Source organism: Salmo salar, chromosome 08 (assembly GCF_965601325.2).
Source record: "Salmo salar chromosome 08, fSalSal1, whole genome shotgun sequence".
In the NCBI taxonomy this organism is placed as follows: Eukaryota; Metazoa; Chordata; class Actinopteri; order Salmoniformes; family Salmonidae; genus Salmo; species Salmo salar.
The window spans coordinates 26,971,936-26,989,860 of record NC_138298.1 but is presented as its reverse complement, the minus strand read 5'-3'; the positions used below and the strand labels follow the sequence as shown (position 1 = coordinate 26,989,860).

General features: G+C 44.5%; 1 protein-coding gene across 1 annotated transcript; it reads left to right on the top strand.

Moving 5' to 3' along the window:
• Positions 1-36: 36 nt before the first annotated feature.
• Positions 37-12,099, top strand: LOC106610390 (uncharacterized). The gene is made up of 6 exons (XM_014209748.3): positions 37-404; positions 1,406-1,575; positions 1,972-2,044; positions 7,878-8,035; positions 8,806-8,869; positions 9,023-12,099. Exons 1-6 carry the CDS (start codon positions 182-184, stop codon positions 10,060-10,062), a joined length of 1,728 nt encoding a protein of 575 aa, XP_014065223.3. The 5' UTR covers positions 37-181; the 3' UTR covers positions 10,063-12,099.
• Positions 12,100-17,925: the final 5,826 nt, after the last annotated feature.

Below are 17,925 nucleotides of genomic sequence, written 5' to 3'. Positions count from 1 at the left end.
ACAATACAAATACTGGATCAGCTTGTCAAATTGAGGAGGCAGATAAACGAGTGTTTACGGTATATCACCGGTGCTACCTCGTCAGTCAGGTGTCAGGAACCAACCAGCCATCAGCAATTCAAACGCTCCAACAGTAACTTAACACGCTGCAAAATTAGCGTGGTTAGTGCATTTTGTAGCCATGTCTTTCGAACTCGCTTTTGGTTCTCGTGTTGCCTCCATTATGGAAACTTTGACAGAAAAAGCCGTGCAAGACATCTGTCAACTTATGGGAGAAACTTATGCTGCTCTAAGAGTGGAAATGTTGCATGAACAAAACCAAAGATCGATAAAGTTACAGGCGATTGAGAATAACATCGGGAAGGAGAAGCCAGCGAACTGCATGGAGATAATTCAAAAACCAGGTGTGTCATAGCTAGCTAGGTTGGTTATGCGTATAGGCTGTGTCTGTAGGAAGCGTGCCTACAATTAGCTAGCTAGCCATGTCACTTACTTGAAGCCTACAGTAACTAACGTTACACATCTCCCGGTCGAAAAGGATATCTAATAGTCGACTGGGGGACGCTCCAAGTCTGGACAGTAAGTAACTAGCCTCAACGATACCGGGAGACTCCTCGTCTCTAACATGTGACGTTATGCTCACTTTTTGTTAACAGTCCCATCACAAGTCAGACTGTTGAATAAACTTTATTTTACCAGTTGCCTGCTGATTTGTATCCTTATGTTGGAGGTAATCTGAGACAATACGCTGGTCTGTATGTCGTTTTGTCTTTCTGGTTCGTATTTCCAATGTTAACGCAATTCGCACGCAACTTGCACAATATGTCAACAATGGCCGAGTTAAACCGAAGCACAGACCGAACATTGTCCCACGCAATCACCTGGTAAATTTCACAAACACATCCAGTTGATGAAGAGGGAATGCGCTTTGGTTGACAACGTTCGGCTATTGTGCATCAAGTGAAATGCGTCAGGAGATGGAAAATACAAGCAACATAACCCGACTTTTTGCTGCACCCGTAGGTTAACACTTTCCACTTCCTACCGCTAAAAGTACCAACGGACAACCGGTAAAGTAGGTTAAAATAGCATTGTATTCACAATTCTGGCTTGTAAAGACTTGCATCTTTTTTTACAGCAACTTATTTCTGACAAATGTCCATGGAGTAACCTTGGTAACAGCCTGTTGCCAGTAACGTTAGTATGCGGATTACTATGCTATCATCTCCTTAGTGAAACGTTGCAATAGTAACTATAGCAAATGCAACCCAGTTCTCAGAAAAACATTTACACCATCCTGCCCTGAGTGATGATTGCATATGTCCACTATGTTTGGGAAATTTAGCCTCGATATCCCAGTTTTGTGTTGAACATTTTTTTTTTTTAATCTGTATTTGTACGTTAGCTTCCCCAACAGGTTTGAGAAACTTCCCAGTCGTGGAGCAAATCCTCAATGAACAAGAGGCCAATGGTCTTTGGCTAGAAGGTGACCCTACTGTGGAAGATGAAGGTCCACAGTCACTGGTACCAGAGGAAGAACAGCCATCACGGGCTTTTGGTCAGATGACAGACGAGGTGAGTTTAGCTTGTGGTTTGGCTGCCGATTTAGATATGTCTCGGAGCTGCGCTGACTACGCCCAGCCAGATGTCATTGAAAACCATGCTAACGTTTCAAGTCCTGTGTAGCAGGCCTGTAACTGTGAGTAACAAGGCTTTGAATGACACCTAGGCAAGCTCTATACTGTCTAGGCTACAGATGATAACGTTTCGGGCTCCCAAGGATTCTCATTTAAACATAAATGCCCTTCTCAAGACATTTATTTGTGTAAAATATATTCCATAATTTGTGTTCAACATATTCCATTATTTTGGAGTCATTCCCCTTGTTTTTGTAATAATAAAAAATGCTAGTGTTGGTGTAATTGTTGCTGTATGATCAGTTTAATAACAGCATTGGTTGTCTTTTGGAAGGGGGTGGAGACATGGCCTGCACCACCTGTCATTAAACAGGAGGAAATGGATGATGATGACATGGAGTGTCAAGGTCAGTTGTCAAATATCCCTGTGAAATGTATTGTTGTACTGGTGCTCAGGATCGCGATACGCACAAGTGCATTGTTTATAAGGGAGACCGGGCCTTCAGATGCTCCGAGTGCAATGAGGACTTTGAAAGACGGTACCATCTCAAAAAACACCAGCTCGAAAAACACCCTCTAATGGTGGACCAGCCACATCCCGGTCATAATACGTTTTATATATATATATATATATATATACCATACAAAACAAACATCCACAACATCACCATGCCCAGACCTAACTGCTCACACCCCCATCCTCAGCACCTGCCTCAAACTGCACCATTTTGTTTCTCCATTGTTCAACATTTAGATAATAAAGCATTTGACCTTTCCATTGTTAACGATGGATTGGTTGATTTACAGTTTAAGTATTTACGTTTTTAAGATGATTGACGAGAAAAGTATCGTCCAACACATTGGGTATCTCACTGCACACTCGTATTCCATGGCTTGAAATATGCAGACAGTTGGATTAAAAGTACATTTATTTATATTGTAATACTTCTGACAGCGAACTTTCTAACTCTGACTAACTTTTGGACTTTATCGCATTCCCAGAAGGCATGGATTGTCAATTTAAGAAATATTATTAATTTCTACATTTAGCTAACATTAGATAGTTATTCTAGAGATTCTTACCTTTGCCTTGATTCGGCATTCCAGATCATCATGGTATTTGTAGTTTGATACACATTAGCAACTAATTAGCATTTCATTTGGGGGGGTGAATATATTGATAAGCCACCTTGTCCTAGAGAGATTTACACCTATCAAAACGTCACAGGGTGAGCCTACACAAAACACAGCCCTTTAAGTGTTTCTAAAATCCCCTATGGGAAAACAAATGTGACTCCACTGTGGAAAGGGGAGATTCTCACCAATTGGTTTCTTGGCCCAATCAGAACAGTTGTGTTTGCGTTGTAGAAAATCTGCAAGGCCTCAAATCCAAACTCATTACAGAGAATAAACTTTTTTGTGGGCGTAGCGTTGGGGTAGCCAGGGAAAGGGATCGATAAACCCATCAATTTAGAACACACTTGTGACTTGAGTGATGCAATTCATGTTCCACTTAAATAATACAACGAGCATGAAATTCAAAACAAATCCCCGTTTTACAAGATATAAACCTCTGTAACAGTTACACATTTTCATTTGGGAAGTATTACATCTTTTACATGTGTCATGTCTCGAAATCTGCCATAAATGCACATGGCCTATAATCAGGCACCCACCATTATTTTGTGTGAAATTGCACCAATTCAATACCTCTGTGCCTTATGTGATTTCATTTACATTTACATTTAAGTCATTTAGCAGACGCTCTTATCCAGAGCGACTTACAAATTGGTGCATTCACCTTATAATATCCAGTGGAACAACCACTTTACAATAGTGCATCTAAATCTTTTAAGGGGGGGGTTAGAAGGATTACTTTATCCTATCCCAGGTATTCCTTGAAGAGGTGGGGTTTCAGGTGTCTCCGGAAGGTGGTGATTGACTCCGCTGTCCTGGCGTCGTGAGGGAGCTTGTTCCACCATTGGGGTGCCAGAGCAGCGAACAGTTTTGACTGGGCTGAGCGGGAACTGTGCTTCCTCAGAGGTAGGGAGGCGAGCAGGCCAGAGGTGGATGAACGGAGTGCCCTTGTTTGGGTGTAGGGCCTGATCAGAGCCTGAAGGTACGGAGGTGCCGTTCCCCTCACAGCTCCGTAGGCAAGCACCATGGTCTTGTAGCGGATGCGAGCTTCGACTGGAAGCCAGTGGAGAGAGCGGAGGAGCGGGGTGACGTGAGAGAACTTGGGAAGGTTGAACACCAGACGGGCTGCGGCGTTCTGGATGAGTTGTAGGGGTTTAATGGCACAGGCAGGGAGCCCAGCCAACAGCGAGTTGCAATAATCCAGACGGGAGATGACAAGTGCCTGGATTAGGACCTGCGCCGCTTCCTGTGTGAGGCAGGGTCGTACTCTGCGAATGTTGTAGAGCATGAACCTACAGGATCGGGTCACCGCCTTGATGTTGGTGGAGAACGACAGGGTGTTGTCCAGGGTCACGCCAAGGCTCTTAGCACTCTGGGAGGAGGACACAAGGGAGTTGTCAACCGTGATGGCGAGATCATGGAACGGGCAGTCCTTCCCCGGGAGGAAGAGCAGCTCCGTCTTGACGAGGTTCAGCTTGAGGTGGTGATCCGTCATCCACACTGATATGTCTGCCAGACATGCAGAGATGCGATTCGCCACCTGGTTGTCAGAAGGGGGAAAGGAGAAGATTAATTGTGTGTCATCTGCATAGCAATGATATGAGAGACCATGTGAGGATATGACAGAGCCAAGTGACTTGGTGTATAGCGAGAATAGGAGTGGGCCAAGAACAGAGCCCTGGGGGACACCAGTGGTGAGAGCGCATGGTGCGGAGACAGATTCTCGCCACGCCACCTGGTAGGAGCGACCTGTCAGGTAGGACGCAATCCAAGCGTGGGCGGCGCCGGAGATGCCCAGCTCGGAGAGGGTGGAGAGGAGGATCTGATGGTTCACGGTATCAAAGGCAGCAGATAGGTCTAGAAGGATGAGAGCAGAGGAGAGAGAGTTAGCTTTAGCAGTGCGGAGAGCCTCCGTGACACAGAGAAGAGCAATCTCAGTTGAATGCCCAGTCTTGAAACCTGACTGATTAGGATCAAGAAGGTCATTCTGAGAGAGATAGCAAGAGAGCTGGCCAAGGACGGCGCGTTCAAGAGTTTTGGAGAGAAAGGAAAGAAGGGATACTGGTCTGTAGTTGTTGACATCGGAGGGATCGAGTGTAGGTTTTTTCAGAAGGGGTGCAACTCTCGCTCTCTTGAAGACGGAAGGGACGTAGCCAGCGGTCAAGGATGAGTTGGTGAGGTAGGGGAGAAGGTCTCCGGAAATGGTCTGGAGAAGAGAGGAGGGGATAGGGTCAAGTGGGCAGGTTGTTGGGCGACCGGCCGTCACAAGACGCGAGATTTCATCTGGAGAGAGAGGGGAGAAAGAGGTCAAAGCACAGGGTAGGGCAGTGTGAGCAGGACCAGCAGTGTCGTTTGACTTAGCAAACGAGGATCGGATGTCGTCAACCTTCTTTTCAAAATGGTTGACGAAGTCATCCGCAGAGAGGGATTAGGGGGGGGAGGGGGAGGAGGATTCAGGAGGGAGGAGAAGGTAGCAAAGAGCTTCCTAGGGTTAGAGGCAGATGCTTGGAGTTTAGAGTGGTAGAAAGTGGCTTTAGCAGCAGAGACAGAAGAGGAAAATGTAGAGAGGAGGGAGTGAAAGGATGCCAGGTCCGCAGGGAGGCGAGTTTTCCTCCATTTCCGCTCGGCTGCCCGGAGCCCTGTTCTGTGAGCTCGCAGTGAGTCGTCGAGCCACGGAGCAGGAGGGGAGGACCGAGCCGGCCTGGAGGATAGGGGACAGATGAAATCAAAGGATGCAGAGAGGGAGGAGAGGAGGGTTGAGGAGGCAGAATCAGGAGATAGGTTGGAGAAGGTTTGAGCAGAGGGAAGAGATGATAGGATGGAAGAGGAGAGAGTAGCGGGAGAGAGAGAGCGAAGGTTGGGACGGCGCAATACCATCCGAGTAGGGGCAGAGTGAGAAGTGTTGGATGAGAGCGAGAGGGAAAAGGATACAAGGTAGTGGTCGGAGACTTGGAGGGGAGTTGCAATAAGATTAGTGGAAGAACAACATCTAGTAAAGATGAGGTCAAGCGTATTGCCTGCCTTGTGAGTAGGGGGGGAAGGTGAGAGGGTGAGGTTGAAAGAGGAGAGGAATGGAAAGAAGGAGGCAGAGAGGAATGAGTCGAAGGTAGACGTGGGGAGGTTAAAGTCACCCAGAACTGTGAGAGGTGAGCCATCCTCAGGAAAGGAACTTATCAAGGCGTCAAGCTCATTGATGAACTCTCCAAGGGAACCTGGAGGGCGATAAATGATAAGGATGTTAAGCTTGAAAGGGCTGGTAACTGTGACAGCATGGAATTCAAATGAGGAGATAGACAGATGGGTCAGGGGAGAAAGAGAGAATGTCCACTTGGGAGAGATGAGGATTCCAGTGCCACCACCCCGCTGGCTCGACGCTCTAGGGGTATGCGAGATTTCACTTCGCTCTGAAGCCGCCAGTGTTGCTGTAACGGAGGATCTAATTAATTAGCAGGTTAGAAAGACTAATGTAGCAGGTTAGGAGAATGATGTTAAGGTTAGGAAAAGGGATAGTTAGGTTTAGCTAGTTGTCAGCAACTGTTGTCCCTGACGGGACAACTAGATGGAGCTGTAGCCTACTCCATCTAGCCACAACCATCAGCTTTGCAAACAAACCATCAGTCCCGACAAACCATCCAGAGTCTGAGAGGAGGATGGCTCATAATAGCATGTCATTTGCTACTATTCCACTCCAGCCATTACCACGAGCCCATCCTCCACAATTAAGGTGCCACCAACCACCTGTGAAACCGTCGGTATAACACGGTCTTAGTTGATTTTAGGGTGTATTGTGTTACCTGCAATTATGTATTGCTTTAGCAATATTGGATTTTCCATTTTCATGTATGTCAACTTTTTTTTTCTTTTTTTTTCTCATCTGGACAGCAAGGGTTGTGGTAGAACAGTTGATCAAATGAAGAAAATTTGATTTTTCTTGACTCATCGGGTTTCAGTAACAGTATTTTTTTTTTTTAAGGTTTGTCAACCCAATGTGTTCTTGCTTTCTGAGAGGAATACAGATTTGTCAACCTGTTATATCGTTTAATTTTATTATTTTGCATGTATAACACATATTCAAACAGTTGGTGAAATTAAGGAGGCAGATAAGTGTTTACGGTATATCACCGGGGCAACCTCGTCAGCTGTCCGGAACCAAACGGCCACCAGCAATTCAGAGGTTCCACCACAGACAAAAGGGTTTAGTTTTAATTTATAACAGATTTGGCTCCACGGTCATTTCATTCTAGCACACTGGCTAACATTTACCAGGTTAAATTAGCCATGTCTGTCCAACTCGCTTTTCGTTCTCGTGTTGCCACCATTTTAGAAACATTGACAGAAAAAGCCTTGCAAGACATTTGTCAATTCATGGGAGAAACTTGTGCTGCTCTTCAAGTGGAAATGTTGCATGAACAAAACCAAAGATCGACAAAGTCGCAGGGGAAGGAGAAGCCAGCGAACAAGCACGGACAGCCGTAAAACACCCGGTGAGTAATGACTCGCTAAATTAGGTATTATGCGTATAGGTTATTTGTCTGTGCAGAAAGCTCGGATACAATTACTTCCCCACGTGTCGGCTAGTGGACTTCGCTCCAGGTGACCTTTGTCGTCATATCTCCCGGAGCGAAGAGGATGGCTAGCTACTGGACTTCGCTCCAGGTGACCGTTGTCGTCATATCTCCCGGAGCGAAGAGGATGGCTAGCTAATGGACTTCGCTCCAGGTGACCTTTGTCGTCATATCTCCCGGAGCGAAGAGGATGGCTAGCTAGCAGTCGCCTGTCTGATGGACAGCGTCCTGGCTCCAATTCTGGCTTGTAGTTAGCGGACTAAACTCCACTCCATGGTGAAAGATGAACTTCCTCCACCAGGAAGTGGAGTTTAGTCTGATAGCCATTAATAGTCCTATTGCATAGCTCATATAATTTCCTTAGTGAAAGGTACTATGTAGCAAATAAAATCTATTTTTCGGATAAACATAGCTATCCCATGAGTGATGGCATATTTCTATTATGGTTATGAAATCTGAGCCTCGTTATCCCTATTTTGTGTTGAACCACATTTTCAGAAAATATAAATCTATATTTGTATGTTTGCTCCCCCACCAGGTTTGAGAAACTTCCCAGTCCTTGATCAAATCTGCAATGAACAAGAGGCCAATGGTATTTGGCAAGAACGTGATCCTACTGAGGAAGATAAAAGTCTGCCATCACTGGTACCAGAGGGAGAAGAGCAATCACGGGCTCTTAGTAGGACAACAGACATGGTGAGTTGAGCTTGTGGTTTAGCCGTTGATTTTGTAAGGGTAACTGTCTCTCAGAGCCGCGCTGTTTACACACAGGTTTAATTGAAAACCATGTGAGCATCTCACGCCCAGCAAAAGTTACACGTCCAGTGTAGCAGGCCTGTAACTAAAAAGTACCGTAAGGCTTTGAATGACTAGATAAACGCTATATATCATCTAGGCTACAGATAAAACATTTTAGGTCTGGTTCCACAATGGTTTTCCTGTAAAGTTGAAAGTTCACTTTATTTGAACAAAATCACTCTTTTCGATTCATGTTATAGAAGTGTCCAGACACTTTTTTTCTCACATGTTTTTGAGAACCTTACCCCTCCAGCGATATACTACCTCATGCTCATTCAGCAGTTGTAGGGGCACAGAAAAAAGAATTTTAGAAACGACAACGCTCTCAGTATAGTGATGCATGTCTTTAGATGTTATACACATGAAAGTGTCATTCCGAACTGTACCCGCAATGTTAAATATTACATTTTGTGCGACTTCAGCTGTATCTCCTACCAGCTGGGCTGCTTCTCGGTGTAGTCAGCGCAGCACCGCTAGTATAAACCATGCCCTTCCAAAGAAATGTATTTGTGTTCAACATATGACATGACACCAAAATCATGTAATTCCCCTTGTATTGTAAATAAATAAAAAAGTTATGTAACCCACAGAAAGGTGTAACTGTTTATGTATGACCTACAAGTTTAGTAAAGGCTGATCAGTTAATAACATTCATTGTCTTTTGGAAGGGGACTGAGACATTGCCAGTACCACTGGTCATAAAACAGGAGGATGATGACATGGAGTCTCAAGGTCAGTTAAAGCTATTATTGTAATCTGTTAAATACAGAAAGCTCAGACAAGCTCTGCAGCATGAGCTATACTCTTCTTTGAAACAATTATAGCTTCTGTATTGGCCAATATGATAGTCACTGTGAAAGGTATTGTTGGTGACTTCCTTTCCAGGTTATGGCGAGTGGATTCCAGAGACTCACAAAGCCAACCAGAATATCAGAGGAGAAAGTGATGAGGACGAGAGAAGTCCAGCCTCTGCGGGATCCAAAGAACTTGGACTCAACGACTTCAAGAGAGAACAGAATCCGTTGCTGGTGTCACCTGAGGATGCTGCAGCACCCAAAAAAAAGAAATATAATGGGAAAATTAAGACCAAGAAAGGCACAATGATAAATCACATGATAAAGCACACAGGGTTGCCCTTTAGCTGTGATATCTGTGGTGAGAAATTCGAGCATCGAGACTTCCTGACCAGACACAAGCGCTCTAATCACTACACAGGGATCATCTACAGCTGCTCTGTATGCGAAAAAACCTTCCGGATGGCCGGATCTCGCGACACGCACGAGCGTGGTCACACTGGAAAAAACTATTGGTGCTCAGATTGTGGCGAGACGTTCAAGGAGCGCCAGGAACGCGACACACATGAGTGTATTGTTTACAAGGGAGAACGGCCCTTCAGCTGCTCCGAGTGCAACAAGGACTTTCAAAGACAGTACCATCTCAAACAACACCAGCTGGAAAAACACCCTCTAATGGTGGACCAGACTGTCCACCGTAAACCCAGATGCTCTGTGTGTGGAAAAGTGTTCGCGGAGATCAGATGGTTAATCAGGCATGAGCGCACTCACAGGGGAAAAAATCAGCGCAGGGATCGTGACCCACACGAGTCCATTGTTGAGGATCCTATCAACGAACAGCTTGAGTCAAAGGACCTAGAGGGTCAGTTGGAGTCAGTTGAGAGTTCTGAGGCACCCATAAAGAGTGAAATGATACGCTACACTTGTGAAATATGTGGAACAACTTGGGCGACTAAAAGTAGCATGCGCAGTCACATGGTAATACACAAAAAGAAGCACTATACCTGCGATGTCTGTGGCAAGGTATTTAGGCTCAAATCCATGTTCACAACACATCAGCTCAGACACAAGGGATTTAAAAGTCAGTACCAGCTTGAAAAACACCCTCAAGGTGGAGCAGCCATGTTCTGATCATGATACTGCCATGGTAGCTCAGGGAGCACAGCCTTCTACCTATAGTGACTTAAAGACAGATATGAGTACCCTCGGTGGTTCAAGTTCAGGTCCCACAGACTAAGTTGAACAACCACAGTAACAATGTCAAAAAGTACATGTTCCTATAGAAGTCGAGGAAGCACAGCCTACGCCTGCCTGAAAATGGCTGCTCCCTTTTTGTCCCTACTGAAGATGACAAGTTAAATGGCTTCAACTGAATGAAGTTGTTTTGTAAAGTACAAAATGTTTACACATGAATAAAGGGCCAATGGAGAGTGGGGAAATAGTGTGTAGAACAGCTACGGGGCTGGAATTAGACGGGACTAGACTGGCAGGGGATTATATATGCGCAGAGGGTGGTGGGCTTCACTGCACATGGTTCGTGTATAACATCGACGGGACTGGGATTTGATGGGACTGGCAAGGGATCCAGGCTGCATCACATCCGGCCGTGATTGGGAAGTATGGGCGGCGCACAATTGGCCCAGCGTCATCCGGGTTTGGCCGGAGTAGACAGTCATTGTAAATAAGAATTTGTTCTTAACTGACTTGCCTAGTTAACTATATTTTATGCGCAGAGGCAGGTGGCTTTCACTATATATATTTCCTCAGGTACCTGGATGATTTAAAACACTTTTTTTTCTTCTAATCCTCATGTTAATTTATTTTAGGTTTCTTGCTACCGTGCAGCATCGAGTTGACAGTATTTTTCTTTCAGCCTATATTCTGTTGCTTTGGCAACATTTGGATGTTCTCTTTCATGCCAAGTAAACGTATTTGAATCTGGAGAGAAGGGTGTCATTGCGGCCTGTAATTCATGGTGTTCCTGCATGTTGGCGTGCTTGCATCTTCAGTTAGGACTCTGGTTAACAGGCCGGAGGCGACACTGGTAGCTAGCTTGGTCACTGCTAGACAGTGTCCTGTGTTTCCACCGCATTCTGTTTGTGTTACGGCGCTAGCTAGAACTCCGGTACACAGACATGGGCAACACCACCAGTAGCTAGCTAGTAGACCGTGTTCTTCTCCCCCGTCCGCCGAACACTGCTTTTCCGCACTTTGTTGATGTTACTGTGTCTGCTTGATTTTTTTTTTTACATCACTTCCTCACTGCGCTTTGATAAAGAGAGCCGTGGGTTGGCTGGTATATCTGCTTTCCAATGCATTAACAGATTACATATAACGTTACATTTTAAACTACAACATTGCACATAAATTATATTACAATGATGTCATAGCCTAAACAAAAAAACTAATACTTTTATTTTAATAAACTAGATAGACCAAGGGAAATCCAGGAGATCAAAAGTGCCACTTAAAACACAAGCCACATGCAGGAACCAATGGGGTGCTTGAGGCGGGCATTCCTGCAGATGCAGGAACACCACACATCATGCTATTGAATATGGACAGCAAGGTTGTACAAGCAATGTTTTATATTTTTTGTTCAGTATAAATGTAAATTGTTGGTCTGATGTTTCATGAGGTGAAATAAAATATCACAAATGTTCCATATGCATAAAAAGCATATTTCTCATTTTGTGCACAAATTTGTTTACATCTGTTAGTGAGCATTTATCTTGACAGGTGTGGCATATTACACAGGTGCATCTTGTGCTGGGGACAATAAAAGGTCACAACACAGATGTTGTCTAAAGTTGAGGGAATGTGCAACTGGCATTCACTGTTCAGTTCTCTACCATAAATCGCCTCCGCCATAATTTCAGAGAATTTGGCAGTATGTTCAACCTGCCTCAACTGCAAACCACGCCACCCCAGGACCTCCATATCCGGGATCGTCTGAGGGGGTGCTGAGTATTTCTGTCTGCAATAATAACGCCTATTTAAGGGGAAAAACTCATTCTAGTTGGCTGGGCCTGGCTACCAAGGGGGTAGTTTTATGCCCACCCATGGCTGCTGCCCAGTTATTAGGCCCTAATCTATGGATTTCACATATGTTTATTTCCATTGACTGATTTCCTTTTGAACTGTAACTCAGTAAAATCTTTGAAATTGTTTCATGTTTGGTGTATATTTTTGTTCAGTGTAAATCAGTGATGGAATTGATAGATTTTTCTTCTGACTTATCAGTTGTTCCAGTAACAGCTTTCCTTTAGGTTTGTCAACTTCAAAAAACATTTGGAGGAATAAAAATCAGTCAGTGATATTTACATTTATTTTACAACACAAATATTGATAACAGCAGGAACATTTTAAGGAGGCAGATAAAGAATGTCTATTATATTGACAAGATATTCAAGTGACCGCTCTAACAATGGAAATACATGTCCTCAAATATGGAAGGAAGGCTGGAGGAGGTGAGATCAGACCAGACCAAAGCCATGTAGTTAGGTCATTGGTTTCTGCATTATGATGCATATAGTACTTAACGGGGTGGCAGGTAGCCGAGTGGTTAGAGCGTTGGGCCAGTAACTGAAAGGTTGCTGGCAGGGGCGGAAATCCCGGGGGGGACACGACCCCCCCCATCCTGGGAAAAATATGATTTGTCCCCCCCAATATATCACTGAAACATAACTATGTAATTTAAATAATATTAATAATACGCAATGAAAGCAATTGTGCTGATTATACGACCCCCCCCCACCCTTTGCCTCACAATGGTTTGATCCACTGCCAGTTTCTTAGTTGGCAAGCTAACAGAGGGGTCGTATCTACTGTCTGAAAGGCACTCAACGAACGTAACTGACGTGAGGTTAATCCAGTCAATCGCGCACACACACTAGCTGAATATGCAGAGCTAGCACGCAAATATTAACTATTAAGCTAGCTAGTACCGATTCCATTTGTGGCCTCGTCAAAGATGGAATCTTAACTGACTTGCCTAGTTAAATTAAGAAAAATATAAAAACAATTCTATGGCAGCCATGTTAGCTCCCCATTAACATTACATGGGGAATATTTAAACAATGCTATGTAACTGAATATCTAGAATTTAAAACATTCTAAAAGTTGGCCTAACTCTCTAAGGGTGCATTCGTAAATTGCCTCCAGTGTGTCAGAGTGTGCTCTGGGTCATTCGTAAATTCAGAGTGCGCTCTGGCTAAGGAGTAGGGTTGATCTGGGCATTCTGACCTCACAAAGGCTGTCAAGCACCCAAGTGAACTGGCTAAAGTTGGCTAGCTTGCTTGCTCCTTCCAGACACAAATAAGAGAACACCTCTCTCTGACCATTTTACTCGCCCTAGCAGAGCTGGTTAGACTGTTTTCATGTTATCTAGAGTGTTAGTGACTAACTGCAATTTAAGAACTTTTTTTGCAGATGTTTACTGACTCCAGTCATATTCAGCAGGTTTTGCGAGTTCGTAAATTCGTCCGGTATTCTGCACTCTGGCTTACTCAGACGAGAGTGCTCTGAAATCAGAGTAGATAACCAGAGTGAATTTACGAATGCACCCTAAATATGGCTCGAGATGGGACCATACTAGCCAATGATAGGGCAGATACACATTTTCATTCCTCCACTGTACTTGATTGATGAATTAAGGTCACAAATTAGTAAGGAACTCCCCTCACCTGGTTGTCTAAGTCTTCATTGAAAGGAAAAACCAAAAACCTGCAGATGCTCGGCCCTCTGTAGAATGAGTTTGACACCCCTGAGATGTAGGACTCGTCTTTGTATCTGTGCCATTAAGTCCATTTGAAAGTAATACATTTTCTTCAACCATAGAATGAATAGAACGAGTGTCCCCATTCAAGTCAATGATGGGGGGGACTGGCGGCCATTGCAAGTGTAGACATAGGAGCAAAGCAGGAAGTAAAAGCAGAAATTGTACCCACGAGGCGTATGTGGCAGGGGCTCCTAACGATCACTGATTACAAAAAGAAAACCAGCCACGTCATGGACATCAACGCCTTTTTCTTACAGTTAGAGCACTACAACAACTCTGACCCCCAGAGGACAACATACTTATGGTCTCCACAGAGGACATATGTAAGTCATCCAAAAGCGTTAACCCTTGCAAGGCTGCCGGCCCAGACTGCATCCCTAGCCGTGCCCTCAGAGTATGTGCTGACCGGGATCGAACCCAGATCTGTAGTGACGCCTCTACCACTGTGATGCAGTGCCTTAGACCGCTGTGCCACTAAATATGTCAGGGCATAGTCTCTGTGAGACATATCTACCCTTACAAAATCGGCTGGCAAAGCACAAGCTCCATTCACCTTGTCTGTCATCTGTACTTGTTCTATTTCTACATTCCCAACTCATAGGAATCCCCACTCAGTTAACTACTTTGAAATTGGAGAAGCCCTCAATTGCAATGCCCATGCGAAAACAGGTTATATCCACGATGAGTCCTATCTATCTCTATGACAACGGGCACAACACTGATATAGTTCTTTTTTTTTACCCCAAGGTTTGTGAGATGCCTTATGTGTCCACTAATCAGTGCATTTGTAGCATTCTAATCATTACAAAACGTATATTCGGGAAAATAAGTCTCACGTAGCAAATTAGCAATTAAATGCTTCGTTGAACAAATTCGACAGTTATTTCCTCCATACAAAAATTCCTCACTTCGTGCGTGGGCTTACTTTCGTAAACAGATTTCGGGCTGAGTAAAACGTCTCGCTTTGTCTCTTCCTCTGGTATTTCTTGCAATTCACACTCCGAGCTGTGAAAGGCAGCAATACGCAACAAAGCGTCTAGTCTGCCAAAAACCACACGAAGAAGAAGAAGAAGAATCGGTATCTCTGGAAACGGCCAACACTTCAACCTTTCCGCCAGTAGCTAATTTCTTTCTCTCACAGTCAGGTGTTGAACCACACGCATAAACGTTTGTATTTGTGTAACTATGTCTTTCGAACTTGCCTTTCGTTCTCGTGTTGCCTTCATTATGGAAACCTTGACAGCAACAGCAGTGCAAGACATTTGTCAATTTATGGAAGAAACGTATGCTGCTCTTCAAGTGGAAATGTTGCAAGAACAAAACCGAAGTTCGAGGACAAAATTGCAGGTGATGGAGAATAGCATGGGGAAGGAAAAGCCAGCGAACAGTATGGAGAGTGTTCAAGAAGACGGTGAGATTAAATATCTACAGATAGTTATGCCTATTGGGTATTTGTCTGTAGGAAGCTAGGATACAAATAATACACTAGCCGGCTAGCTAGCAGGCGCCTGTATTACTGACTGAATAATAGCTCCCTCTGCTGGACCTTAGGGCTGCAGTCTGTAGGGGGCACTCTACTCCCCCCAGTAGTGAAAAGGTGCTTTGCAAATACTATGCTAAATACATGCAATCATGACGAGTGATGACATATTTCCACGACATGTTTTTGTGAAATCTGAGCCTCATTATTCCTGTATGACCAACATTTTCAGAAAATCTCAATTTGTATGTTAGCCCCCTCATCAGGTGTCAGAAACTTCCCAGTCGTGGAGCAAATCCTCAATGAACAAGAGGCCAATGGTCTTTGGCTAGAAGCTGACCCTACTGTGGAAGATGAAGGTCCACAGTCACTGGTACCAGAGGAAGAACAGCCATTGCAGCCTTTTGGTCAGATGACAGACAAGGTGAGTGGAGCTTGTGCTTTGTCTGCTGATTTTTGTAAGGGTAGATATGTCTCACAGAGACTATGCCCAGACATATTTAGTTGAAAAACATGCGAGCTCACGCCCAGCAAAAATGTGTAACAGGTCTTTAACTGTAAATAGTATAGTAAGGCTTTGAATGACCCTTAGATAAATTCAATAGGGCTTTCTGAGTGGCGCAGCGGTCTAAGGCACTGCATCGCAGTGCTAGAGGCGTCACTACAGATCTGGGTTCGATCCCGGTCTGTGTCGCAGCCGGCTGCAACTGGGATACCCATGAGGCGGCGCACAATTGGCCCAGCGTCGTCCGGGTTAGGGGAGGGTTTGGTTGCCGAGATGTCCTTGTCCCATTGTACTCCAGCGACTCCTGTGGCGGGCCGGGTGCAGGCACGCTGACGCGGTCGCGAGTTGGACGGTGTTTCCTCCGACACATTGGTGCGTCTGGCTTCCGGGTTAATCGAGCAGTGTGTCAAGAAGCAGTGCGGCTTGGCAGGGTTGTGTTTCAGAGGACACACGGCTCTCGACCTTAGACTCTCCCGAGTCCGTACAGGAGTTGCAGCGATGGGACAAGACTAACTACCAATTGGATATCATGGAAAAGGGCTAAAAAATATATAAAAATAAAAACTCAATATACCATCTAGTCTACAGATAAACCATTTTAAGGGCTGTTTTCAAAGATTCTCATTTAAGCATAAAATATGCCCTTCCAAATATATTTGTTTGTGTTAAATATGTTCCATGATTTTGGTGTCATTCCCCTGCTGTATAATGTTTTGTAATGGAAAACCCCTACAACAAGATGCTGTCTAACTGTTGCTGTATGATCTACTCTCTTAAAGGCTGATAACCATTGATTGTCTTTTGGAAGGGAGTGGAGACATGTTCAGCACCACTGGTCATTAAACAGGAGGAAACGGATGATGACGTCATGGAGTCTCAAGGTCAGTTGAAGCTATTATTGTATTACATGTTCAAGCTCTGCAGCATGAGTTACAGTGCCTTCAGAAACTATTCAAACCCCTTGACTTATTCCACATTTTGTTGTTACACCCTGAATTTAAAATGGATTAAATACAAAAATTCTCACCCAATAATGACAGTGAAAACATGTTTTAAGAAATGTTTCCAATTTTGAGCAACTCCAGCCGCCGCTTGGCATTGTGCATGGTGATCTTAGGCTTGTGTGCGGCTGCTCGACCATGGAAACCAATTTTATGAATCTCCCGACAAACAGTTCCTGTGCTGACGTTGCTTCCAGAGGCAGTTTGGAACTCATGAGTGTTTCAACCAAGGACAGGCGATTTTTGTGCGCTACGCAGTTCAGCGGTCCCGTTCTGTGAGCTTGTGTGGCCTACCACTTCGCGGCATTGTTGCTCCTAGGACGTTTCCACTTCACAATAACAGCACTTACAGTTGAATGGGGCAGTTCTAGCAGGGAAAAACATTTTTACGAACTGACGTGTTGGTAAGGTGGCATCCTACGACTGTGCCACGTTGAAAGTCACTGAGCTCTTCAGTAAGGCCATTTAACTGCCAATGTTTGTCTATGGAGATTGGATGGCTGTGTGCTCTTTTTAAATTTTATTTATTTATTTATTTATTTTTACACCTGTCGCAACGGGTGTGGCTGAAATTGCAGAATCCTCTAATTTGGGGGGGGTGTCCACATACTTTTGTGTATATATAGTGTACCTGGCCTGCCGGCCCTACCTACCTGGCCGGGCCTAATTACCCGGCTTGCCGGCCGGCCCTGCTTACCCGTCTATCAGCTTTGCACATCTGGGTTTGGGTATTTTACATTTTTTCATTGAAGATTTTTTTCAATCTCTGTTAAATTAGATGGGGAGCGGCGGTGAACAGCAATCTTCAAGTCTTTCCACATATTTTCAATGGGATTCCAGTCTAGGCTTTAGCTGGGCCACTCAATGACCTTTTACATTCTTGTTCTGAAGCCATTGCAGCATTGCTTTGGCTGTATACTTGGCTTCATTGTTCTGTTGGATCATAAATATTCGCACCAGTCCGTATTTGGCTCCATTCATTGTTCCCTCTATGCTTACTACTCTCTCAGTTCCTGCCTCTAAAAAGTGTCCCTATAGCACGATGCTGCCACCATCATGCTTCATGGTAGGGATGGTGTTAGACAGGTGATGAGCTGTGCCTGGTTTTGATGAGCTGTGCTTTGCATTCAGTGATGAGCTGTGCTTTGCATTCAGCCCAAAGAGTAAAATGTTGGTCTCATCGGACCACAATCTTTTGCCTTATGTTCTTTCACATGCCTTTTTGTAA